General features: G+C 40.1%; 1 protein-coding gene across 2 annotated transcripts in view; it reads left to right on the top strand.

Moving 5' to 3' along the window:
• The window catches only part of LOC137260472 (hepatoma-derived growth factor-related protein 2-like), a 45,026-nt gene extending 33,010 nt beyond the window's left edge, over nt 1–12,016 (top strand). For both annotated transcript variants that reach the window (XM_067798139.1, XM_067798138.1), the window contains exons 15-20: nt 1,746–1,816; nt 2,392–2,493; nt 4,988–5,092; nt 7,254–7,326; nt 8,241–9,106; nt 10,812–12,016. In XM_067798139.1, coding sequence (XP_067654240.1) covers nt 1,746–1,816; nt 2,392–2,493; nt 4,988–5,092; nt 7,254–7,326; nt 8,241–9,106; nt 10,812–10,961 — 1,367 coding nt within the window. In that variant the 3' untranslated portion in view covers nt 10,962–12,016. The remainder of the gene's footprint in view (nt 1–1,745; nt 1,817–2,391; nt 2,494–4,987; nt 5,093–7,253; nt 7,327–8,240; nt 9,107–10,811) is intronic.
• Nucleotides 12,017–21,837: the final 9,821 nt, after the last annotated feature.

Consider the following 21,837-nt stretch of genomic DNA (forward strand, 5'->3'; position numbering starts at 1 on the left):
TAGTTTGGGTTAGGTTGGAAATCTCTTATTCCTGCTAGGATTCGCGTTCCTTGGTGTGGAGTGGTCACCATGAAACCATTCGAACATATGAAAAGTTGTTTGTCTCAGGAAGTACTATGGTCTCCATAAATGCCTACTTACAGACCCTGTTGAATTATTTTGCTGTATCAAAAGGTCACATTCAAAATGCTGAATAAATATTATGGCTTCTTTTCATGTAAGAATTTGATTTCATTTGTGTTCATTTGTTGTATAGGTTTGGGGTCAAAGTTTAAGGTCATAGCGAAGGTTATCATAACTAAGGAAAAGGTCAGTGGTATCAGTGAAAAGGTCAATGTCAGAGGTCACGGTTGCAACATATGTTCAGAAAGAAACCTGGCCACAATGATGACGATTATAATCCCAGCTCGCTTAGAGTCCACAGGACATTGAAGAGAGAAAACTCTGAGTGGTTGTGTTTCATCTGAAAGAATTTGTTTTTTTAATTGTTTGGGTATTTGGTCAAAGGTTAAGATCGTAGCGGAGGTTATTGTAAATCACCATGTCAAATGTCAAGTTCATGCTTCAATTGATTTGATATGTGAAGAAAAAACATCAAACCAGATAGATATGCTTGATTGCATTCATGAAGTTTTACAATGAGAGTGGATGGACACGAGAAATTCTACCTTTTGGGATAAATAAACGGAGCAACCTTGAGAGCTTCTTTAGTTTTGCTCTTGAAATGAAATAACGTCATGCATAACAAATTTGGTATAAAACTATAAATAGAAATAATAGCAGGAAAGAACATGCATCTATAAGGGTGTAGGAAACAATCTCTTTTACAACAAGAAGACTGAAAGCAGCAGAAAGAAATAACTGATAGACAATCCGGTGATCAGCAGCATGAGCATCGATCTAAGCATTTGGAATATGATGACATTTGTAAACCAAGTCAGCGAGCCTGACCACATGAGCTCTTAGCCACCTCTTGTGACAAGCATGGGTTGCTGAAGATCAGTTCTAACAGTGATCTTCACGGGTCTATTCTGGTGTGGTGGTCACACAACTGTTATCTCACAATTTTAGTGGAGGTACACTTACCAAACTTAAAAGGTCATTGGTCATCCTGATTGTTTCATAGAATATGGTCACTGTGATGACAATTATAATCCCAGCTCGCTTTGAGTCCAAAGGACATTGAAGAGAGAAAACTCTGAGTGACATGTACTATGTGCAAACTATGATTTAAAACCAAATACCAGTCAAGCCAGTTTTGACCCGTGAAGGTCCGGGGGTAGAATAGGCCTTCAGCAACCCATGCTTGCCACAAAAGGCGACTATGCTTGTCGTAAGAGGCGACTAACGGGATCGAATGGTCAGGCTCGCTGACTTGGTTGACACGTCATCGGTTCCCAATTGCGCAGATCGATGCTCATGTTGTTGATCACTGGATTGTCTGGCCCAGACAAGATTATTTACAGACCGCCGCCATATAGCTGGAATATTGCTGAGTGCGGCGTAAAACTAAACTCACTCACTCACTCACTCACTCACTCACTCACTCAAGCCAGTTGTGTCAAATTATTATAACTGAATCATGAACTTCGTGGCCTTTCACAATGTTCAAGACCTGTGAAGATCCAGGTTAGAATTGATCCTCACTAACCATGCTTATCATAAGAGGCAAGATGTGATATCGCTTCCAAATTGCAACAGGAGTTGTGCCCTGCAGACATTCAGCATTGATGGTTTTGTTTCAGTTATTCAGACAGAGACCACCCTCATCCAAATGGACATAGAGATCAAGAAGTCTTTACAAGTTGACAAAACAGTGAGTGGGCCAGTCAATGGTGTAAAGAAGTAATTTGTTCCTGAAAAGGTTAAAAGAATAATATTCTTCCTTAAATTTTGCAAGGAAAAACTTCATTTACATGGACACTTGCCATCATCCAAAGCTCTTGATGTTACACCAGCAACTTTGTGAGTTTGTCTGTTGTTCCTCAGCTGTACTCACTCTCTCACTTAGTGCTGTGATGTTGCTGCTTTGTTGCTTTAAAACATTGTAAAACCACCCACTTGCTTAATCTCTCACTCGCCTCATACTTTCACCTGCCCAATCATTCACTCACTCAATCCATAGATTCACTTGCCCAATCATTCCCTCACTCGCCTCATACATTCACCTGCCCAATCATTCACACACTCAATCCATACATTCACTTGCCCAGTCATTCACTCACTCGCCTTTTCATTCCCTCATGTTCATGCGAAGCACTTGATGTTACATCAGCATCTCTGCCTGTCCTCTGTGATATTGCTGGAAGATTGCTAAAAGCTGCATAAAACATGTTTCATCAGAAACACGTAACATGACGCCATGTTTACTGTTTGTTTGTCTGTCTGCAGGATGTGGACAAGTGTATTGCCATCATGGAGGATCTGGAAGCATTGCCTGTCAACCAGATCATGCTAAAGAAAAACCCCGATATAATGAACACCATCAAGAAGGTGAGGAAACTGTTCAGGTTGAAGGGGTTCATAAGAATTTTTTAAAACCCATAAGCCACAGGGCAAGTGACTTTCAGAAAGTAATTTGTCCTGACTACTTTTCCACTTGCCCTGATTTTAAGGACATAATTGTGATTTTGTAATTATGAAAGATAAATCAACATGGTCTTTGATGTTAATGTTTAATGGACTATATATTGAGAAGTGAATAGCAAAGAAAGATAACTCTACTTTATTATCATTGTGAAGCTTGAGAGTTACATTTTTAGCAGACACAACATTAACTTGGCACTCTGATTGTTATGACCTGTCTGCGGTGATATTCCCAGACTAGTCATCCCTGATGTTCTGCTGAATGGACTAGAAATCTTAACTCACTCACTGATTACTTTCACTGAATTTAGGTCACTGTGATGACAATTATAATCCCAGCTCGCTTAGAGTCGAAGGACGTTGAAGAGAGAAAACTCTGAGTGACCTGTTACTATGTGATACCTAATTTAAACAGAAAGCTTCAATGAAGTTATAGAGATTCTTCGTTAGAATAGTCCCAACACCTCTCTGAAACTCGATGAGTTCCTCAAGAGTTTGTCAACTTGTACTGAATTAGGAATGAAACATAATGAGTAACCTGTGAGTTTCTTTGAAAGGAATTGTCAAAACCAAATAATTGTCAAATGAAGACTGTAACAGACAATCATTGTGTCAACATTCCTTGAAGTGGGAAGGGGATGTGGGTTGGAGATGATGGGGACAGATTTTCTCAGTAAGCGCTATAGAGAGGGAGGGAAACCAATTACGGTATGTGTTTTCAGGACATGACATTCATGGTGGAGTTAGTAAACAGGAACCTGGAACAGGAACCTGGAACAGGAATAGAACATTGAGGCAGGAACTTACTAGCATGAGAATGATTGTTTAAATTTGTTTGGCTGAAACTAGCCATTAAATTCGTCCATCAGGAGAGCTGTACAGTATCACTGGTAAACCAGAATACTGGAATATGCTGGAATATATATGTGTATTGCAATATTATTTCTGAGAAAGTAATATGTATGAAGTTTTTGTGACTTTCTATATGGTTTAGCTTAAATTCTACTTGCGCTTTTATTTACAACACATTTACCTTTCTAAGTGACGCAGCTACTGTGATGTTATAAATTGTATAAAAAGGAAGTAGAATCCGTAGCTATGCAATCTAATTTGAGATTTGTTGTTATCAGAACAATAAAATATATATTTAGAAATTTATAGTTTAGAAAACAGGATTGACATGTGCCATCAGTGTCGCACAGTCAAACACAGAAGTTCAAAATTTGGCAATGTGATTTGATGCATGGCTTGATTTAATAGATGATAACTTTCTTGCAACCTAAAGATAAAAATCTAGTTGCACCAGCCAGCTTCCAGCTGCATTGCTTTTACTGCAATATGAGGATGCAGATATTTAGATCTTTTATTTAAAAGTTTATCCACTCAAAAAGTGACTTGCACTAGAAGCAAGTTAATCTATTAACTAGGGTGCCCTGTGTTTCATTGGGTTGCACCCATGCAAGTCACACAGAACTAAATCCACATCTGTGATGTATTAGTGTGACATGAAGCAGATGCTTTTTGATGCTCGCTTCTCACATTGAGACAACTTGATTTTTCTTCGGATTCCAATATAGAATGAATGGTTTAACTAACTAAATGAACTAAATGAATGAATGAACTAACTAAACCCTGTCTCCATGTATGTATACTATTGGGTCCCAACACTTCCCTGGGTGCAGGTCCTCTTCTTGTAAGAGGGTTTTGGGAGTAATGAAAAACAAACAAAATTATAATCCCAGCTTGCTTAGACTGTAAGGACATTGAAGTGTTAAGGCTTAAGTAGTCAGTCATGGCTAAATATTGCTGCGTGCACTTTAAGCAACTAACAAATAAAATTTGATTCCAAGGGAGAAAAATCTCATGGTGACATTAAACTGTGAACATATTTATCCTCATGATACAGTGCTGGAAATTTGCTAAAGCACAAACCACTCACTCACTCACTCACTCACTCACTCACTCACTCACTCACTCACTCACTCACTCACTCACTCACTCACCGTCAAAGAAGAAGCCTGTTTATTTAAACTCTGTATGTCAAATTATCAAATATATGGTCACAATGATGACAATTATAATCCCAGCTCGCTTAGAGTCCACAGGACGTTGAAGAGAAAAAACTCTGAGTGACCTTTCATTGTGTTAAAGCTGTGGTAGTCATTATTGCTTGGTAAAACAGAAGTCAAAAATTTTGATGGGGGTGATTGGTTCTTGAACGCTTTGAGGATACCACACCTGATCTAGTCTGTTGTCACGGGTGAAGGGGAAGCCTAGAAGTTAGAGGGTTCGCTCGTCATGCAGAAGACCAGGGTTTGATTCTCTACATGATATTGCTGGAATATTGTTAGAAGTGGTGTAAAACTATACTCACTCACTGACTAGTTTGTTGTGTTTTCAGTGTCGGAAGTACAAGGGCAGCGATCGCATTAAGTCCAAGGCAGAAGTAATATACAACAAGTTCAAGGCACTATTTGTGATGGGGGATGGAGAAACTCCTCCACAGGTGAGTGATATGGCAGGAGGAGTATGGCGTAGTAATGCATTGCAATTTTGAGTGGCTAAGGGACATTACCTAGGGGTTAAGGCATCCATTTGTCACAGGTTTGATATTTGACATGGGTACAATGTGTGAAGTGTTGCTAATAGTGGCTTCAAATCTAAACTCCCTCAATCTCTCTTTGAGGCTTGAGGATCGAATCCCGGAGTGGACTCAACCAAACAAGTACTAGAAGTTTTACTTTACTGAGAAAGTGAAATCCCAAATATGACATATGTTGCATTTGACCACTTTCTAAATGGCAGCGTGTAATCATAGCTTTCGGCCATGGGAGCAGTGTCAATTCACACTTATCAGAGGGGTACACAAAGTATGCAGTCTAGACTACCAGTTGTCCGACTTTCATTTTCGTGGAAGTCGCGGTGGCTGAGCGGCTTAGGCGGCTGACTTTGTGTGCTGGCGATTAGGTGCCTGACTCTGAGGGTGCGGGTCCGAATCCCGGATGGGACTGAACCAAAAAAGCACTACAATTTGTACTTTACTGAGAAAGTGAAATCCCAAATATGACATATGTTGCTTCTGTAGGGGTAGCTTTGAGCTTTTTCACATCACTTCGACAAACTGGTTTCCGTTTCCCGTCTGCATAAAATGTCTTAAACTTATTTCTGATTTTTGCTGTAATAATATTGTAGGATTCTTTAAAGCAGCATAGTAAAATACTCACTGTGGTGATCCGTGAAGGTCCGGGGTAGAATAGGCTTTCAGCAAACCATGCTTGCCTTGAAAGGTGACTATGCTTGTCGTAAGAGGCGATTATCGGGATCGGGTGGCCAGGCTTGCTGACTTGGTTGACACGTCATTGGTTCCCAAGTGTGCAGATTGATGCTCATATTGTTAATCACTTGATTGTTTCATCCAGACTTGATTATTTACAGACTGACACTAATAGCTGGAATATTGCCGAGTGTGGCGTAAAACTAAACTCACTCTTGCTCGCTGTGGTAATGGTAGTAATGTTGGAAGTTGTAGTTGTTTAGAATTTCATTTTGACACTATACATTCACACATGTAGATCACAAAGAGTAACACCCTAGGATGTTGAAGTACGTGTAACATTGTTTAAGTCTCTGGGACGGTGGGGTGGCAAGGTGGTGAGAGCATTTGCTCGCCATGTGTAAGACCTGGATTTGATTCCCCACATGGGTACAATGTGTGCAACCCATTCCTGATGTCCTGCACCACGGTATTGCTTAAATATTTTTGAGAGCAGAGTATGATTCAGTTGCTAAGGATGTGCTTCTGTTTGCCTGTCTCCATGCAGTGAATGGGTAAAAGGTAGGATTTGGTAATGCCACGTTCTTGCTGGTACCTTTGGGTGTAAACCCAAGAAGCTGACAATGAAAGTAAAATGTCAATAAAATGGTTAGTAATAATATAGTGCCAGTCATACAACATTCACTATGAGTAGAAGAGTTGCGATAGCCTGATAGTTCACTCAGCATGCCAAACACACAGATTTTAGTAACCACAAGGGGACAATGTACGAGGCCCATTTGTGATGCCCCCGCTGTTTCCTGGTGGTTTTATTTGTGGAAGTAACCCATTGTCTGACATCTTAGTTCAGTGTTTTTTCCTGTTGGGAAAGCAAATTTGGATATCACGCTGTACCAGTATCCAGCTGTTTCTCTAGTGTTAATTATGTTGTTCATTTTTTAAAAATCAACAAGATCTAGGCCAGAATAGTAGAAAAATGATTTTACATGTGACACTGCAGTGGAGAACTCTAGAAATTTAATAAAACTAGTCATTACGAGTAGTGCATTGTGAAAGTGTGTGGACTATTTCAGCTGTACATGTTGTTGCAGCTGTTATAGTTTGTTGTTGCAGCTGTTATTGTTTGTTGTTGCTGCTGTGTTTGTTGTTGCAGTTGTCTTGTTGCAGCTGTGTCTTGTCTTGTTGCAGCTGTGTCTTGTTGCAGCTGTGGTTGTTTGTTGTTGCAGTTGTGTCTTGTTGCAGCTGTAGTTGTTTGTTGTTGCAGTTGTGTCTTGTTGCAGCTGTGGTTGTTTGTTTTTGCTGTGGTTGTTTATTGTTGCAGCTGTGGTTGTTTGTTGTTGCTGTGGTTGTTTGTTGTTGCTGTGGTTACAGCTACATCTGTCTGTTATTTCAGCTGACTGAGATGAAGAAGAAACCAGAGCTGAACCAAAAGGAGAACAAGGAGAACGAACTTGACACAGAGAAAGGTAGGTTGTCATTCCCCAGTGTTAGTCCTAACATTCAATGTCAGTAATATTGAGGGTGCTAATGTTTCTTGGCTTGCTGGTTTAACAAGGAGCCTTTCTTCCTGAAGCTTCGACAGCTTATCCAGTATAGTTCCCTCCTTCATTTATCCACCCTTCCTTTCATTTCTCTATGATACTGTAATTGTGTCTCTTTCCTTCATACATTCATCCGTCTGTCCAATACCTATTCATTCCATCTATCCATCCATATATCCAAAACCCACCCTTCCATCCATTTCCATCTTCATGAATTGTCCATCCACCCAACCATCATCCACCCAACCATCATCCACCCAACCATCATCCATCCAAAGCTAGCACAAATTGTTATGGAAAACAACTTCTTTATTGCGTGATTGTGACGTTTCGATACAGATTCTTGTACCGTTGTCAACGGTACAAGAATCTGTATCCAAACGTCACAATCACGCAATAAAGAAGTTGTCGATATAGATTCTTGTACCGTTGTCAACGGTACAAGAATCTGTATCGAAACGTCACCATCACGGAATAAAGAAGTTGTTATCCATAACAATTTGTGCTATTTGTACACCTCAACTTCTAAAATGCCACTCAAACAAGTCATCCAAAACTAACCCATCCACTCAACCATCCATAGAAACATCCAAAAGCATCACCTATCCATACATTGATTCATATATTTTCATATTGATGGTTTGTCCATTCACTCGTCCTTCAATCGAAATCAACCATCCATCAAACACCCATCCATCCATTTTCATGTACTTGTGTCTTGTCCAGAGTACATTATTTTCAGGATGTCTTATATCTGAAATGTTGTCAAATTTGTTGTTACACAGTAAACAAATTGTTTAAATTTCAACGTATTATATGTCATCACTTAACGTTTCCAGGCAGTGATTCCACTCCAACAGACAACAAAGTAAGTGACATTACCGACGGCAACAAAGACACAAATGTTTCTGCGGAATCGGCTGTGCTGTTGGAATCAGTAGGGGGAGGGGGAGGAGACCCGAAGGATCCCAATCCGTTCTTCTTCTCAAAACCGTCAGCAGTTATTCCAGGGTTAGATCTCATTAATCCAAACCAGGCTGGTCGTCCCAAATCCCTCCCCCAGCCGGTGCCCCAACCTGAGCCAAACATCCCTGAAAACATCAAGGCAGTGTTGTCAGACCTCAGTGATGAGGAGCCTGACGCCAAGGGGAAGACTGCTGGAGGGGCGGTACCAAATGTGGAGGTACCAAATCTGGGGGTACCAAACCGTGAAAGTGACACGAAAGACAAAACCCCTGTGGAACTAGTGGTGCCGGATCACACGGATAATTTTCAAGGATCCGTGAACGAAAATTCCAGAGATGTAGAAGGGTCCGAGCCAAAGAAAGTGTCTGGGATTTTAGATCTGCCACTTCCAGATGTTGACACAGACAATAGTAACATGACGCCGCTGACCGGCGCTGACACTCCTGCTTCCAGAGTGGAGGGGTCAAGTCCCCTTGTGAACCCCAGGGGTGCTTCAGGGAACACGACCGACACAAGTGTCATCCCATCACCGGTTGTGGATTCTGATTCGGCAAAGGAGCCTTCCCATGATGCACTGCATGCTGTGACATCGCCACCAGTGGAAGGGACGGTGGCTGAAGGATCGGCGTTGGAGACAATGTCGTCATTAGTCCCTGAGTCAGCATCTGTAATTGTTCCGGAGTTGTCAACGACAAAGTTCCACAACGAGGACGAGGAAGAGGAGGATATGGAGACAACTGTGAGTAATAATGGGAAAACAAAGATCCATGCTATTATCTCACCTTCATGTAAATCATGTCAATTTTGTTGGTCAGTGATGCTTTAACAAGTTTCCTTGTCGCCCCTCCCACGATGGTTACAGGGAAAACAGAGATGCCAACCATTCCGAATTTGGAGGAGTCACTCCGATTTTCAAACACATATCCACTCCCTGATTTGTCTGTACAAAAAACTTAGATGCTTGAAAAATACAAATTTGTTTATAAATATAGAATGTTTGAAAGAATTTTAGTAAATAGCCATTTGAATATGTTCTTTTGAGTTAAGTATTATCTGGTTAAGTATGCCCAGAAATTGCATATTTCCTCCCCCCCTCCAACACCCACCTTCAAAAGGGTCCCGATCCCCCTCTCACACTTACTCCCAACTCACACCTTCAGGGCTTGAGAATTACTTTGAGCAAGGCATGACCCTGCTTTCATTTGATTCAGGGTTGGCACCTCTGGGAAAATATATTGAGTACAAAAACCATACTATTATCTCTGAGTTCACTATGTACAATATGATTTTACCAACTTCCACTACCTTATTTAATGCATCGCATTGTTTGCACATTCAAGGTTACTAACCATTTTAATAGCAGCTGTAAGTAAGGGTGGGTGTGGCAGAGAATTTTCATACTGCAATACATTGCAATGTGATAGCATAAGTTATGATATGTATTGCAATATTTTGCATGAAGATTTTTTTTTAAAACAAAAAACTACTTACATAAGAGTTAATGCTTGATTGATTAACATCACTATGATTGAGTAACATCACTATGATTGATTAAACTTTAAAGAAACCTTCAATCTCCACTCTCAAAAGAAAAATAAATAAATAAAAATAACCTTGGTATTTTAGACAGCATCTTGACCCAGTCAGAGATCAGATTTAAAATTACTAAAACTTTCAGATCCAAAACAATTGAATCAAAGTAAAGATAACAACTTGAGTGAATTCTCTTGTGTGAAGAACAGAAATAAACAAACATTTCTGAGTGTTATGAAGGATTATTAAGGCATATCAAAATACCATTGTTTTTTTTAATCAGCGTATCGTTTTCAATTCTGAACTGGATCTGTGAAGGTCCCGGGGTAGAATAGTAACCTTCAGCAACCCATGCTTGCAATGAAAGGAGACTATGCTGGTAGTATGAGGTGACTAACAGGATCGGGTGGTCAGGCTCACTGACTTGGTTGACATATGCCATCGGTTCCCAATTGTGCAGATCGATGCTCATGTTGTTGATGACTGGATTGTCTGCTCCAGACTTGATTATTCTTAGACCGCCGCCATATAGCTGCTGAGTACAGCGTAAAACTAAACTCATTCACACTCAGTTCTGAATTGGTAAACCGCTTATAGTGTGCAGTCCTAGTTTTAATCTTGTTAGAATATGGTTCACGCATTTTCACTCATTCCAGTCGAGATTTTGCTTACATGTCGTATAGTCTGTAGCATTCTTCAAAAGGAAATAAAATATTTTCTACAGTTAGCATGGCGGTGAGATAAATAAATACAGTGTTTGCTTCTCCCTCAGGTAATACGGTCTGATGTATGCTTCTTTATCTTACCTCACACATGAATGTCGCTTTCTGATTGGCTAAGCACTGTTCTGTTATTTTCAATGTACCCCTTGAATCCCTGTAAAATACCCCGTTTGTTTACATCTGTTGCAGGATCGACGTGACCTGAATGCTCGCATCCAAGAGATCATTATGGGAACACAGGAGAAGAAGGGACCAGCGTCGTTGCCTGATGAAGACGGCGGAAGTGAGAGCGACCCAGTGATGGACGATGACGAACTCCATTCTCTGTTGGGGGTTTGAAGTTGAGGAGGCTGTTCGTTGTGTGGATGTCTTTCAACTTCACCGTAGTCGCATATGGAAATGACGTCTTCATTTATTTGGTGATCAGGCAAATAATTCTCTCTAACAGTCGCTGTCGGTTGGAATGTCATTGGTCTGGACAAAACGCCTAGTACTGGGAAAGCAGAACAGACCAATGGGGAATGCTGACACGAGAACTTCCAGGAGAATAGTTCTTGATAACGGAGAAGAAAAACAGTAAACCTTCAGCTCGAAATAATGGAGAAGACGAAGTTAAGAGCGATGTCTATAATCAAACACAAAATATAGTGAACGTGGGTATTCCAAAAAGAAGTTCCCATCCAGGAGGTCTAGTAATGCAAAGGAAGTGATATGGCAGGGGATTGTGGGTAGTCTTCACTGACCTTGACCTGATCCTTCTGTCAAGTGAGGAATTGGTGATTCTCATTTCAAGGTTTTACAATGAACGGCAAGTAAACAAATATTTCATTCATCCTGTAATTGTCTCTATCTGTCCTGAACATATTAGTCGGATATCATTAAGGTTTGCAGTGTTGTGGGGGATGTTTCAACGGTTCAAGCATAACAGAACTCTTTGATACAGAACCTTGGCACCTCAATTCAGTGAATGAAATGTTTCGCTCATACACAGTGAGAAAGTGTGCCAGTTTTCTGGAACCTGTTTAATGTTCAGCTTGAAGTTGTGAAGTGGAGTCATGCACGTTGATTATTTTGCGTCAAACTGTCCTGTAGAATATCTGTGGCATAAGGATATTATCATCATTCAGTGTCATTACAGATCAAACATGAGCTATTTCCATAAACTTTGTGCTTGTGACAACTGAGTGACTAGGTAAATCTATGGAGGAATATCAGAACAAGATCTAGCAGCTGATTCTAAAGATTTTGGCGCACAGGCATTTACTTTGAACCAGTTCTGGGCTGACGTTTATTTGACATTTCAGCGAGATATTGGATAGGGATTATTGACATGTCAACTTGAGGATTGGAGAGAGTGTCAGTGTTTTAAAGTACACAATAAATATTCATCCAGTCATGTGGCTTCTTGTCTTCACTGAGACTTTCAAGCAAGTCGCTGGTATTGACAGCAGTGTATGAAATAAGCCCAGCCAGACATCTGGGTTGGTGAGTCCAGAATGTTACCAGCCCAAAATGAATCTTATCAGACAAGACATCACGATATGACAAATTTACTCAGATACGTGGTACATCTACAATTTTACCACACCATTGGGCTGGCTAAGTATTAATTTAGAATGTCCGTCAGAAATCGAGACCATTTTGGGCAGTGAGGCAGGCCTTATTTCATCCACTGTTGACATTATGAAATATTAGTAGTGAAGTTGGCAGGGATTCTGGAGATATGTTGAAGGTGTTTGCAAATTCCCATTGTGTTACTGATTGCAGTGTAGGAAAATTCATTAGGTTTCAAGAGCACCAGTTGGCCCTCAGTGATTGGCGGTTGACATCTCTCAGGTCTCCGACCTTGTAAAATGTGTATCTAAGCTAACATGTAATATGTTTTGTATCTGAAGGTTGGAAATATTGGTGTCATTTTGATGCTCAGCTGCAGACTGTTGCATTTAGTAAGAAAAATGTGATCCCATCAAAATTCATGTGAATGATTATTCTAGGTAAACATATTCTCAGCACAGAGTCTAACAAACCCTAGTAGGAGGTCACGTCAGGTAACCTTTGAGACTAACCAATCAGAAGACAGCTTACACAAGTTTACTTTGACTGTTTGAATGATATGCTGTCTAGGAAATGGAGCCCTTTTGTAATTGACTTTCTGGTGATATTGTCTTATGATTCAAGTCCAAGGATTCTCTTTCTCCGCATTGCCATGATATTACTGGAATATTTGCTACTAATGTTGTAAAAACGAATTTCCAAGTAATTTTGCAACTTCGGTGTTTTGTGATACAAAACATATTGAACAGCTACTGTGGTATGGTTCGATTCTCAATTTTGGTTGTATTTAATTACTTGGTTTTAAGATGAACTTCCTACTTATTAGGAAACCAAAGTTTGATTATTTTTTCAAAAAGAACTATTTCTTTTGTGCTTAGTAAATAAAATTCATTGCCAGAAAATAACCTCGAAAATCTTTTCATTCCACGAATCCAGAATGTTTTTTCATTATTAAGAATAAGTAATCTTAATCAGTTTATAACTTTCCTTTTAAAGTTAAATGAGCATCAAAAAGGATTTGTGAGTATGTTTAGGAGTGCCGTATGTGTTTTTGTGACATGTTGTGTGTTATGTACGAGTGACAGCCAGTGTTGTATATAGCAGATGTCACGTCTCTCATGATTGGTGTACATTTCTAAATTGTTCGTTCTATGTCTGGATAGATAGTTCAAGGGCCTTGCTTAGGTTGATTTGGGTCTGATGTGTGTGTGTGTGTGTGCGTGCGTGCGTGCGTGCGTGTGTGTGCCTGTGTGTGTGTGTGCATGCATGTGTGTCTGTGTGTATATGTGTATTTGACATATCAAGGTGTACAGATGATGACTCATCTGGGGAATGTCATCTGGAAACTTTTTAATTAGGCCAGACCAACTTTATTTCCTGTTTTACGGATATTTGTCCTCTGAAAACCTAAAGGCATGCAGGAAAATAAACAAAAATAAAATTTCTAATCACAATAATGTTCCTTCTAAATACTCCAATTATTTTACTTTTGGCAATTTATGAAGTGAATATGGGTAAAAAATACAACCTAAAAATTATTTTCTTGTGAGTTTACATTTTTAACCAATGAAAACATTAGGATTTTATTTTTTGAGCAGGGAAAATTGATTATTTTTTTTCTTATTCTTGAAAATATATAGCAGGCGGATCCGTGAAACAAGAAATGAAATTGGTCTGGCTTTAACTAAGGATTGCAATATATATATATGAACAGCGTTTTGGTGTTGGTTATAACACCATTGTCAAACAGTCCATTATCACACACTCTCTCTGTAAAAAAGAAGTTGTTTATCCATACACTGTTATCCTCCCTTACTACAACTTCTAATTATTTTTCTAAAAAATGTATGTTTTATGAAATAGTGAACCTTGTGATGGAAATTGTTGCAGTTTCAAATACAGTTGAACAATCATGCTTCAGAGATAGGGGCACTTGGTGGCCCAATGATTAAAGCATTTGCTCGTTACTGTGAAGACCTAGTTCGATTTCCAACTTCCAGTGGTGCATGTTAATGTTAAGCTGTTCGAGACGACAGAGTTCAGGTGGATATGGAAATGAACTCTAACTGCCAGAACAGTGAATGACGTACTGTTCACATCTTGAAATTTTGTGATGATCAATGTTCTTTGATTTTGATTTTGTTCAAAGGCATCATTACCGAAATTCAAGCATTTGGGTAATTTTATATTGAGTTGCAGGTGCAACCTGTGTTTGTATGGTGCAACATGGTTAACTGGTAAAGCTGCACCATGTGTGAGTAGGTTTTAGTTCTAAAGTTCTTGGACTGTGGGGTAGCCCAGTGGTTAAAGCATTGGCTTATCATGCCAAAGACATAGGTTCGAATCCCCACATGGGTACAGTATATGAAGCGTCTTTCTGGTGTTTCTTGCCGTGATGTTGGAATATTGCTAAAAATGGCATGAAACTAAACTGAGTCAGTTGTAAGTCCTATTTTTAGATGCTGTTGGTGTGCAAATGGGTGGAAGTGTAAACCACAGAGATCTTGGTTAGAATTGATCTTCAGCGTCTCATTTTTGTAACAGCCGATCAGCAATATCTCACTGACTTGGAAAACGTGTGTCATCAATCACATTAAAGTTACCTCAGATTGATTGTCATGTGTCTGTGAAAGGAATGTGTCTGGTCCAGAGTCAACAATTCACAGACCTTTATCGTAACCCAAATTTCGCAGAGTTTAACAAAGGGAAATCTCTCGTGTGTATTCTTTCATGATTTTTGTGGCAGGTGTTCAAAAAATGTTTTCAAAGTCACAGGGAAATTGACTTTAAGAATGTTACTTGCCCTGATGATGAAAGTATGAGAGAATAAATCAACATGGTATTTGATGTTAATGTTTACTGGTCTGTAAAGCAATAAAATGGTAAATAGCCAACAGAGATAACCCTACTTTATAATCATTAGGAAATTTAATAGCTACATTTTGAACACATATGAAATGAAATCCAAGTTTGTTTACAGTTTGAAACCATAAACGGAAATTATCTAGTAGCCAACAGACAAGTAAAATATTATTTGACTGCCCAAAATGAGAAATGACTTGTCCTGGGCAGTGGGATTTTTTAGCCACATCCAACCAGGGATGTCACTTGAATTTATGATCTGTACTGAGGATTGAAAGTAAGATGAAGTGGAATATGCAAAGTTTGTGTAAGTTCTTGATATTGTAGCCCTGTATTAGAGATCTAGTGCCTCTTGAGAATGTCCATCATAACCGTCAGCCCAGTTGCACTCACTCGGACCACATTTCATAGTTGTATTTATTGTAGTTTGAATGTGTTCCTGCAAGGGGAGATCACTCTTCAAGTGAGACAACTGTAATTTTGTCCTCTTGTGTGCTTCATCTATTGTAAGATATTGAGTGTTGGAAGCATTGTCTACCGTCAAATCATGAAATAATAAACTTGCATCATTTAAAAGACTTTCTTTTGTTAGTTTGTTTAACCCTGTGCTCAGGCACCATGAAATTGGAATGTTATGTCTCCAAGGAATATTTTCTGGACCAGACAATCCAGTGATCATCGTCAGGCTCATTGATCTCTGCTGTTGGGACATGTGTCAACCATGTCAGTGGGTCTGACCACCAGATACTGTTGGTTGCATTTTAAAATAGGCAGGAGTTGCTGAGGACCAAATCTAACATGGCGTTAGAACATCTTGACCATTCCTCTGCACACATGGGATACAATGAGATGTATCAAACAGGTCATTGAGTCTGACCACTAGATGCTTTTACAAGCATGGGCTGCTGTGGAGTAGATCCAACTTGACAGTGTAGTGTTTTTATGTTGTAGTTGTGCATACACTGACCAACAACTGCTCTTTTGTTGAATTAATTCCTGCAACACCTGTTTGTTCTGGAAGTAGTGGAAAGCATGTTTTTTGCTGAAACACCTGATTGTCCTTGAACATTTGGTTGTCCTTGAATATTTAATTAACTTTGAACATGTGCTTACCCAGGTTGTCCTCGAAGGTAATTTTTTATGAATGTGTGGGTCTGGCTTCGTGACCTGCTTGACAGTATAGTTTGAATTGTAATGATCTGCAGCAATTCTGGATTAGAAATACGCCACCATATAGCTGGAATGTTGCTGCGGCGTGTGGCGTAAAACTAAACTCACTCACTCACTGGATTAGAAATAAAAGTCATAGGTTATTCGGGTCGGGCTGAAATATGACTTTCAATTCATAACCAAGCAACATCTTTGTTGGAAGATACCACATAGGGGATCGGGTGGTCAGGACTTAACTGCCCAGGTCGACGCTCATGTCCCTAGTGATCCGGATTAGATTAATTGCTTCCCAAAATGCCACTCAAAGACGTAAACCACTGTTATGTGGCTTAGATGTTGCAGGGGTTAATAAATCCCATCGTCCGACGCCCGGGACAAGTCAGTTTTCATTTCGGACAGTCAGATGGTATTCTACTTACGCTTACGGTTACATTTCATATATGCTAAAAGTGTAGCTATTAAATTTCACAATGATAATAAAGTAGGATAATTTTCCCTAACTATTTATCACTTTTCGATAAATAGTTCTCTGAACATTAACGTCCAGTACCATGCTGACTTATTCTGTCATAATTTCACCATCAGAATAATGTCACAAAAATTGGCAAGTGGAAAATTATTCAGGACAAGTTGCTTTCTTAAAGTGACTGGCCCTGTGGCAAGTGGCTTTAAAAATATTGAACCTCTGAGTGTGGCGTTAAACAATATTGAAGTAAAGTTTACTTTACATATAGTAAAGTCAATGCCCCGCCTGTGTATCCAACCCGTGCCTGGATGGCTGCCTCCAACCTTCTCTTCATGCAGCCAATGAGCACTAGGGTACGTTCTCGATTCAACTGCCGCCACGGTGATTCCTCAAGTTCACCCACATTCTGTACAGGAAGGACCCAGTCTGAAGACGATGGCTACAGCTGGGCCAGTGCTCTTGCCTGACGTGGCCTTGGCTGATACTTGACAGCGTCTGCTTGTTGGTGTTTCCGGACCAGCTTCGAAGACTGCCCTGTCCACATTCCCTTTCCAACCACTCTGTTGGTTCAGAAGGTGAATGACACCTTCACCATCTTAGACCCTTACCATGACACCAGTACTCTCATCGGCCACCTCAACCAACAACACCCCGGATCCAATTCACCGTAGAGAATGAAGATCAGCACAGACTCTCCTTGTTTGATGTGACCCATAAAGAACTCTATTGACAAAATCACCCCTGTAGTCTATCAGAAACCCACCCACACAGATCAATGGACGAGCATTCTCTACTAAGACGCCATGTTGACAAAGGGGATGCATATACAAACTGCAATGTGATTGTGGTTCCACATACATAGGGGAAACATCCCGCCCATTTGACATACCACTTAAGGAGCACACAACCCATACAAAAGTTGGACCCCAAATCAGCTCACGCTAAGCACATCATCAGAAACCCTTCTCACTCCACTGACTGGGAACACTCAACCAGAATAACTACTTCTGTCCATAACTGGCGCAAACGATTAGAGTCTTCAACATAAAGACAGTTATAACTGCACCAGAGCAAGGAGCCTAGGAAATCAATCAGATCATTTGTGGCTTTTACCCACATCTGCTAATGTTTCTTATTCAATTTATTAAATATACATGCGACACTGGTTTCTTTAGCATATATTCTCATTGACTGCATCAGTTCACCAGACGAAAGGGCAAGGAATAGCCCCAAAACAATACTCAGTCATTCGGACAAAATTGAAGAGATAGGCGTTGGTGGGTTGGATAACATCACTGTGACAGATTGTTGTTCAATTTGGTCTGTAATTTGTTCGTCGGTCATGTCGGATAAGCAGTGAGCTCCCTCACGGACTCTTCCTTTACAGGAGTTCAAAGTCTTGGGCGCCGAGACAGAAACATTGATGCATGATATTGACAAACTCATTCTACTTGAGCAGATTGACTGACTGCTGTCTACTCTCTTCGTGCACATTCTATAAGGACAGGTCGGACCGGAGCTTGGTGGAACACAGCAGATAACATTGCTGATAGCAAATGAACTCACTTGCATGGGTTGTTTGTCTCAAGCTTCAGTGATTAAAGCACGTAATCAGGCGATCTGTCCTTTGACAAATGGCATTGGTGAACTTACGCAGCTCCAGACGGGCCATCATTAGACTGAAGGTCAGGCATTGAGAACTCTGAACCATCCTCGTTGTGAAATATGACACGCACGGCTATCGTCTTCCTACATGGCCTCGGTAGCATATCATCCAGCCATGTGATAGGACAAGAACGTAGGATAGGATAAGTTTTTAATTTGAAACTCGAACAAAAAGTTGCATGTTTGGAAAGTCTTGTGCTGTCTCAGATGAAAGCTTCCCAAAATGCCAAGACACGCTAACTTAGCGTTTCCGGCTCCAATCCAAGGACTCTGTTCTTGAACATACAGGGTCTGACGTCTCACGGCTAAAAGACTTCTTCCAATAGGGACAGCGGGGTAGCTTGGTGTTTCGCTCATTATACTGAAGCGGTGGGGTAGCACAGTGGTTAAAGCGTTCACTCGTCACGCCGAAGGCTTGGGTTCGATTCCCCACACGAGTATCATGCGTGAAGACCATTTCTTGTGACCGCAACCCAGGTGTTTCTGGAGTATTGCGAAAGGTTTAAAACCATACCCTCTAACATACTTCTTCCAATAGCAGCCTGTAGCGATGGAATTTATACCGTGTTATGTCGATATATACAACTGGAAGTTATATGATGGATTCATGAATTGCATGTGCTGTTCGGGTGTGTTCGGGCGATTTATTCGCTCTTTGGATTTATTTAAAGAGGTTGTAACATTTCACACCATGGTCGAATGAACAAGATAAAGTGCATTTCGTGAATTAGGATAAGTATTTATAAAAATGTATGGTTGAAATTGTCTAACTACTTCCAGGATATCATTGATATCGAAACCTTTGATATCCACATGAGCAAAGCGTTATCCTAAATTTTCACTATTTCCATTGTGCTGTTCAACAGGGATAGCCCTATCTGATTATTTTCAGGTTTCCTGAACTAAGTAGTTTCTAAGTTTAATCCTCGTTATTCACTTCTAAACAGGAGTAAATTGGGTTATCCAACAATATTAGGTAAACCCCACAGATTGTCAAACAACGTAGATTGCATTCTTCCTAGATGGTTGATGAAGTAGCCCTTAACACGTTTAGTGTTATTGTCGTTTTTAGATTACATTTCCAAGTTTATCTTTGAAACAAGTGCCTGCTCCGCTGTCTAACCAGTCAGCTGGGCATTCATGATCATCATGATTGTCTTAGGGCACACAATCATCCTGTTCCAACAATGCCTCTGTCCACAGGGGTTAGTTCTCACGAAGTAGAATTCTAAATTCTAAATACATTGGAGTGAGCTTGGGGGCATTACCTTAAACTCGAACAAAAACCATTTTATGTTTTTACAGGCATATGATGGATAAAAAAGGTGAAGTGGAAAAGAAATGAAATAGGTCCAGACTGATATTTGGCATTTCATGATACAATTTACTAATATTTGGTGTTACCAGTATTAACCACAAGATAAATACATATCATATGTAAAATATCACTATATCAAATATTGCACCAAATATTACCAATTACAAATATATATTTTATTATACATTTCAATTCTGACTGTTAAGGTCACGTGCAACCAAAAAATCAAACATAATTAAAACACAGTTATCACTTATTCATGATACATAATAGGCATTGCTGATTAAGAAAAAAACAAATAAACAAAATTATAAGCGTATAACAGCTAATCATATTCCACAATATAATGAGAAGAAAGAAGAAAAATAGTAAATAGCATCGGTTTCGGCTACGAGACACGTAAAGCAATTGCACTCTTGAAATAAATAGATAAAATATATTTTACACAAGTTTCTCGAAAACCATGTACGCACCCACGCATACTGCCCTTTCACATACATACGTACATATATACAAACATATACTCGCACACATCACCCTAGGAGTTACACAGTCTCCTCCGATACATACAGGACGTTTTAACAAGTCCAGTCAGGTTGTACAAGTCCTGAACTGGGAGTTGTAAACTCGAAGGTAACTTATTGGTAACATTAATCCAGGATCTATTCAACGTGCGAGAACACCTCGTAACAACACTTGATAATCTATAATCTGGCATATGATTCAATTCATTCAAAAATCTCAATATTTCTATCTTTTGTTTACAGAAAGGACTTGTCCAATCCATCTCTCCCCTGACTGTCAAATTTGGAGTTTTACAACCGACTCCGAGAAAAAAGCTACAAGCCCGGTTTTGAACTGCATTTATACAACTAAATTCCTTTGTACCCCAGATAGCAGCGCCATAGGACAAAATAGGCAGAACAAAGCTATTGCACAAGGTATCATAGACATTACAAGCCATAGCACCTAGAGTCCTGAATTTGCAGAAATCACACCCAGAGCACGATTGGCCGATTTAGCTATCTCTTTCTTTTGCAAGATTTTCTTGCAGCCAAATTCCAAGATATACTATGGAAAAATGTAATGGAACACATGCAATAGCTGTGACTTTTAATCTTTGAAACAGTAAGAGAAAAGTTCATACAGATAAAAAGTCTTATGTCAAGTGATGAAAATCAATATCGGGTGTGCCCCCCATGTCTCTGGAGAACTGCTTGGCATCGTCGTGGCATGCTGCGAATGAGTGTACGGATGGTACCAATCGGAATTCTACGGCATTCTTTCTGGAGAGCCACGAAAAGTTCATCCAAATTGTTGGGTTGGACAGGTCTGTCCCGAACATTGCGGCCAAGAACATCCCAAAAATATTGGATGGGGTTAAGGTCAGGAGTTTTAGCCAGCCATTGCAATACCCGGACACCTGCAGCCCTCAGTCTGTCCCGACAAACATGAGCGATGTCAGGAGTTTTAGCCGGCCGTTGTATTAACATGGTTCACATGCGCAATATTTTATAAAGATTCTATGACAGAATATTTAATTGAAATATCGAAATGCTACACGTTCCACTTCTTCAATCTGCCAAGGGTCACGCTGATATCGAATGTCCAAGACCAATATCTTGTATGTGTCAGCAGATGCATCATGTCTTTCGCTTGTCAACGCCGTTGTGGTCAAATACGTTATGAAAATCTTTATGTAATTCTGACAGATAGAGTAACTTAACTTCGCAGTAGGCACGTTATCGGTAGTCGAATTAGGCAATAGAATTTAGATACAGCAACTTATCAGCAATATTATCAGTAAACCCGATAAGCTATGACAACTGGGAAAGGGTATGAAACAGGGACGACCACAGTCACAAAATCAATAAACCCCTTGTTTATTCACCCACGTTCTCGTGTTGTGTGTGGGTTGGTATAGTAGCACCTCCTAGCTGCCAAGCGGGCTGATTCCCCACACACGCGATTTAACAATTGCAACACCCGGACACCTGCAGCCCTCAGTCTGTCCCGACAAACATGAGCAATGTGAGGGCGGGTATTGTCATGCTGGAACACGAACATTCGACCTGCTGTACGCGCAGAGGGGATCACAATCGGCTTCAAGATCTCGTCACGATATCGTACACCTGTTATCCTGCCATCAACACGCACAAGATCTGTTTTGTGGTTAAAGG

This window comes from Haliotis asinina, chromosome 13 (assembly GCF_037392515.1).
Source record: "Haliotis asinina isolate JCU_RB_2024 chromosome 13, JCU_Hal_asi_v2, whole genome shotgun sequence".
In the NCBI taxonomy this organism is placed as follows: domain Eukaryota; kingdom Metazoa; phylum Mollusca; class Gastropoda; order Lepetellida; family Haliotidae; genus Haliotis; species Haliotis asinina.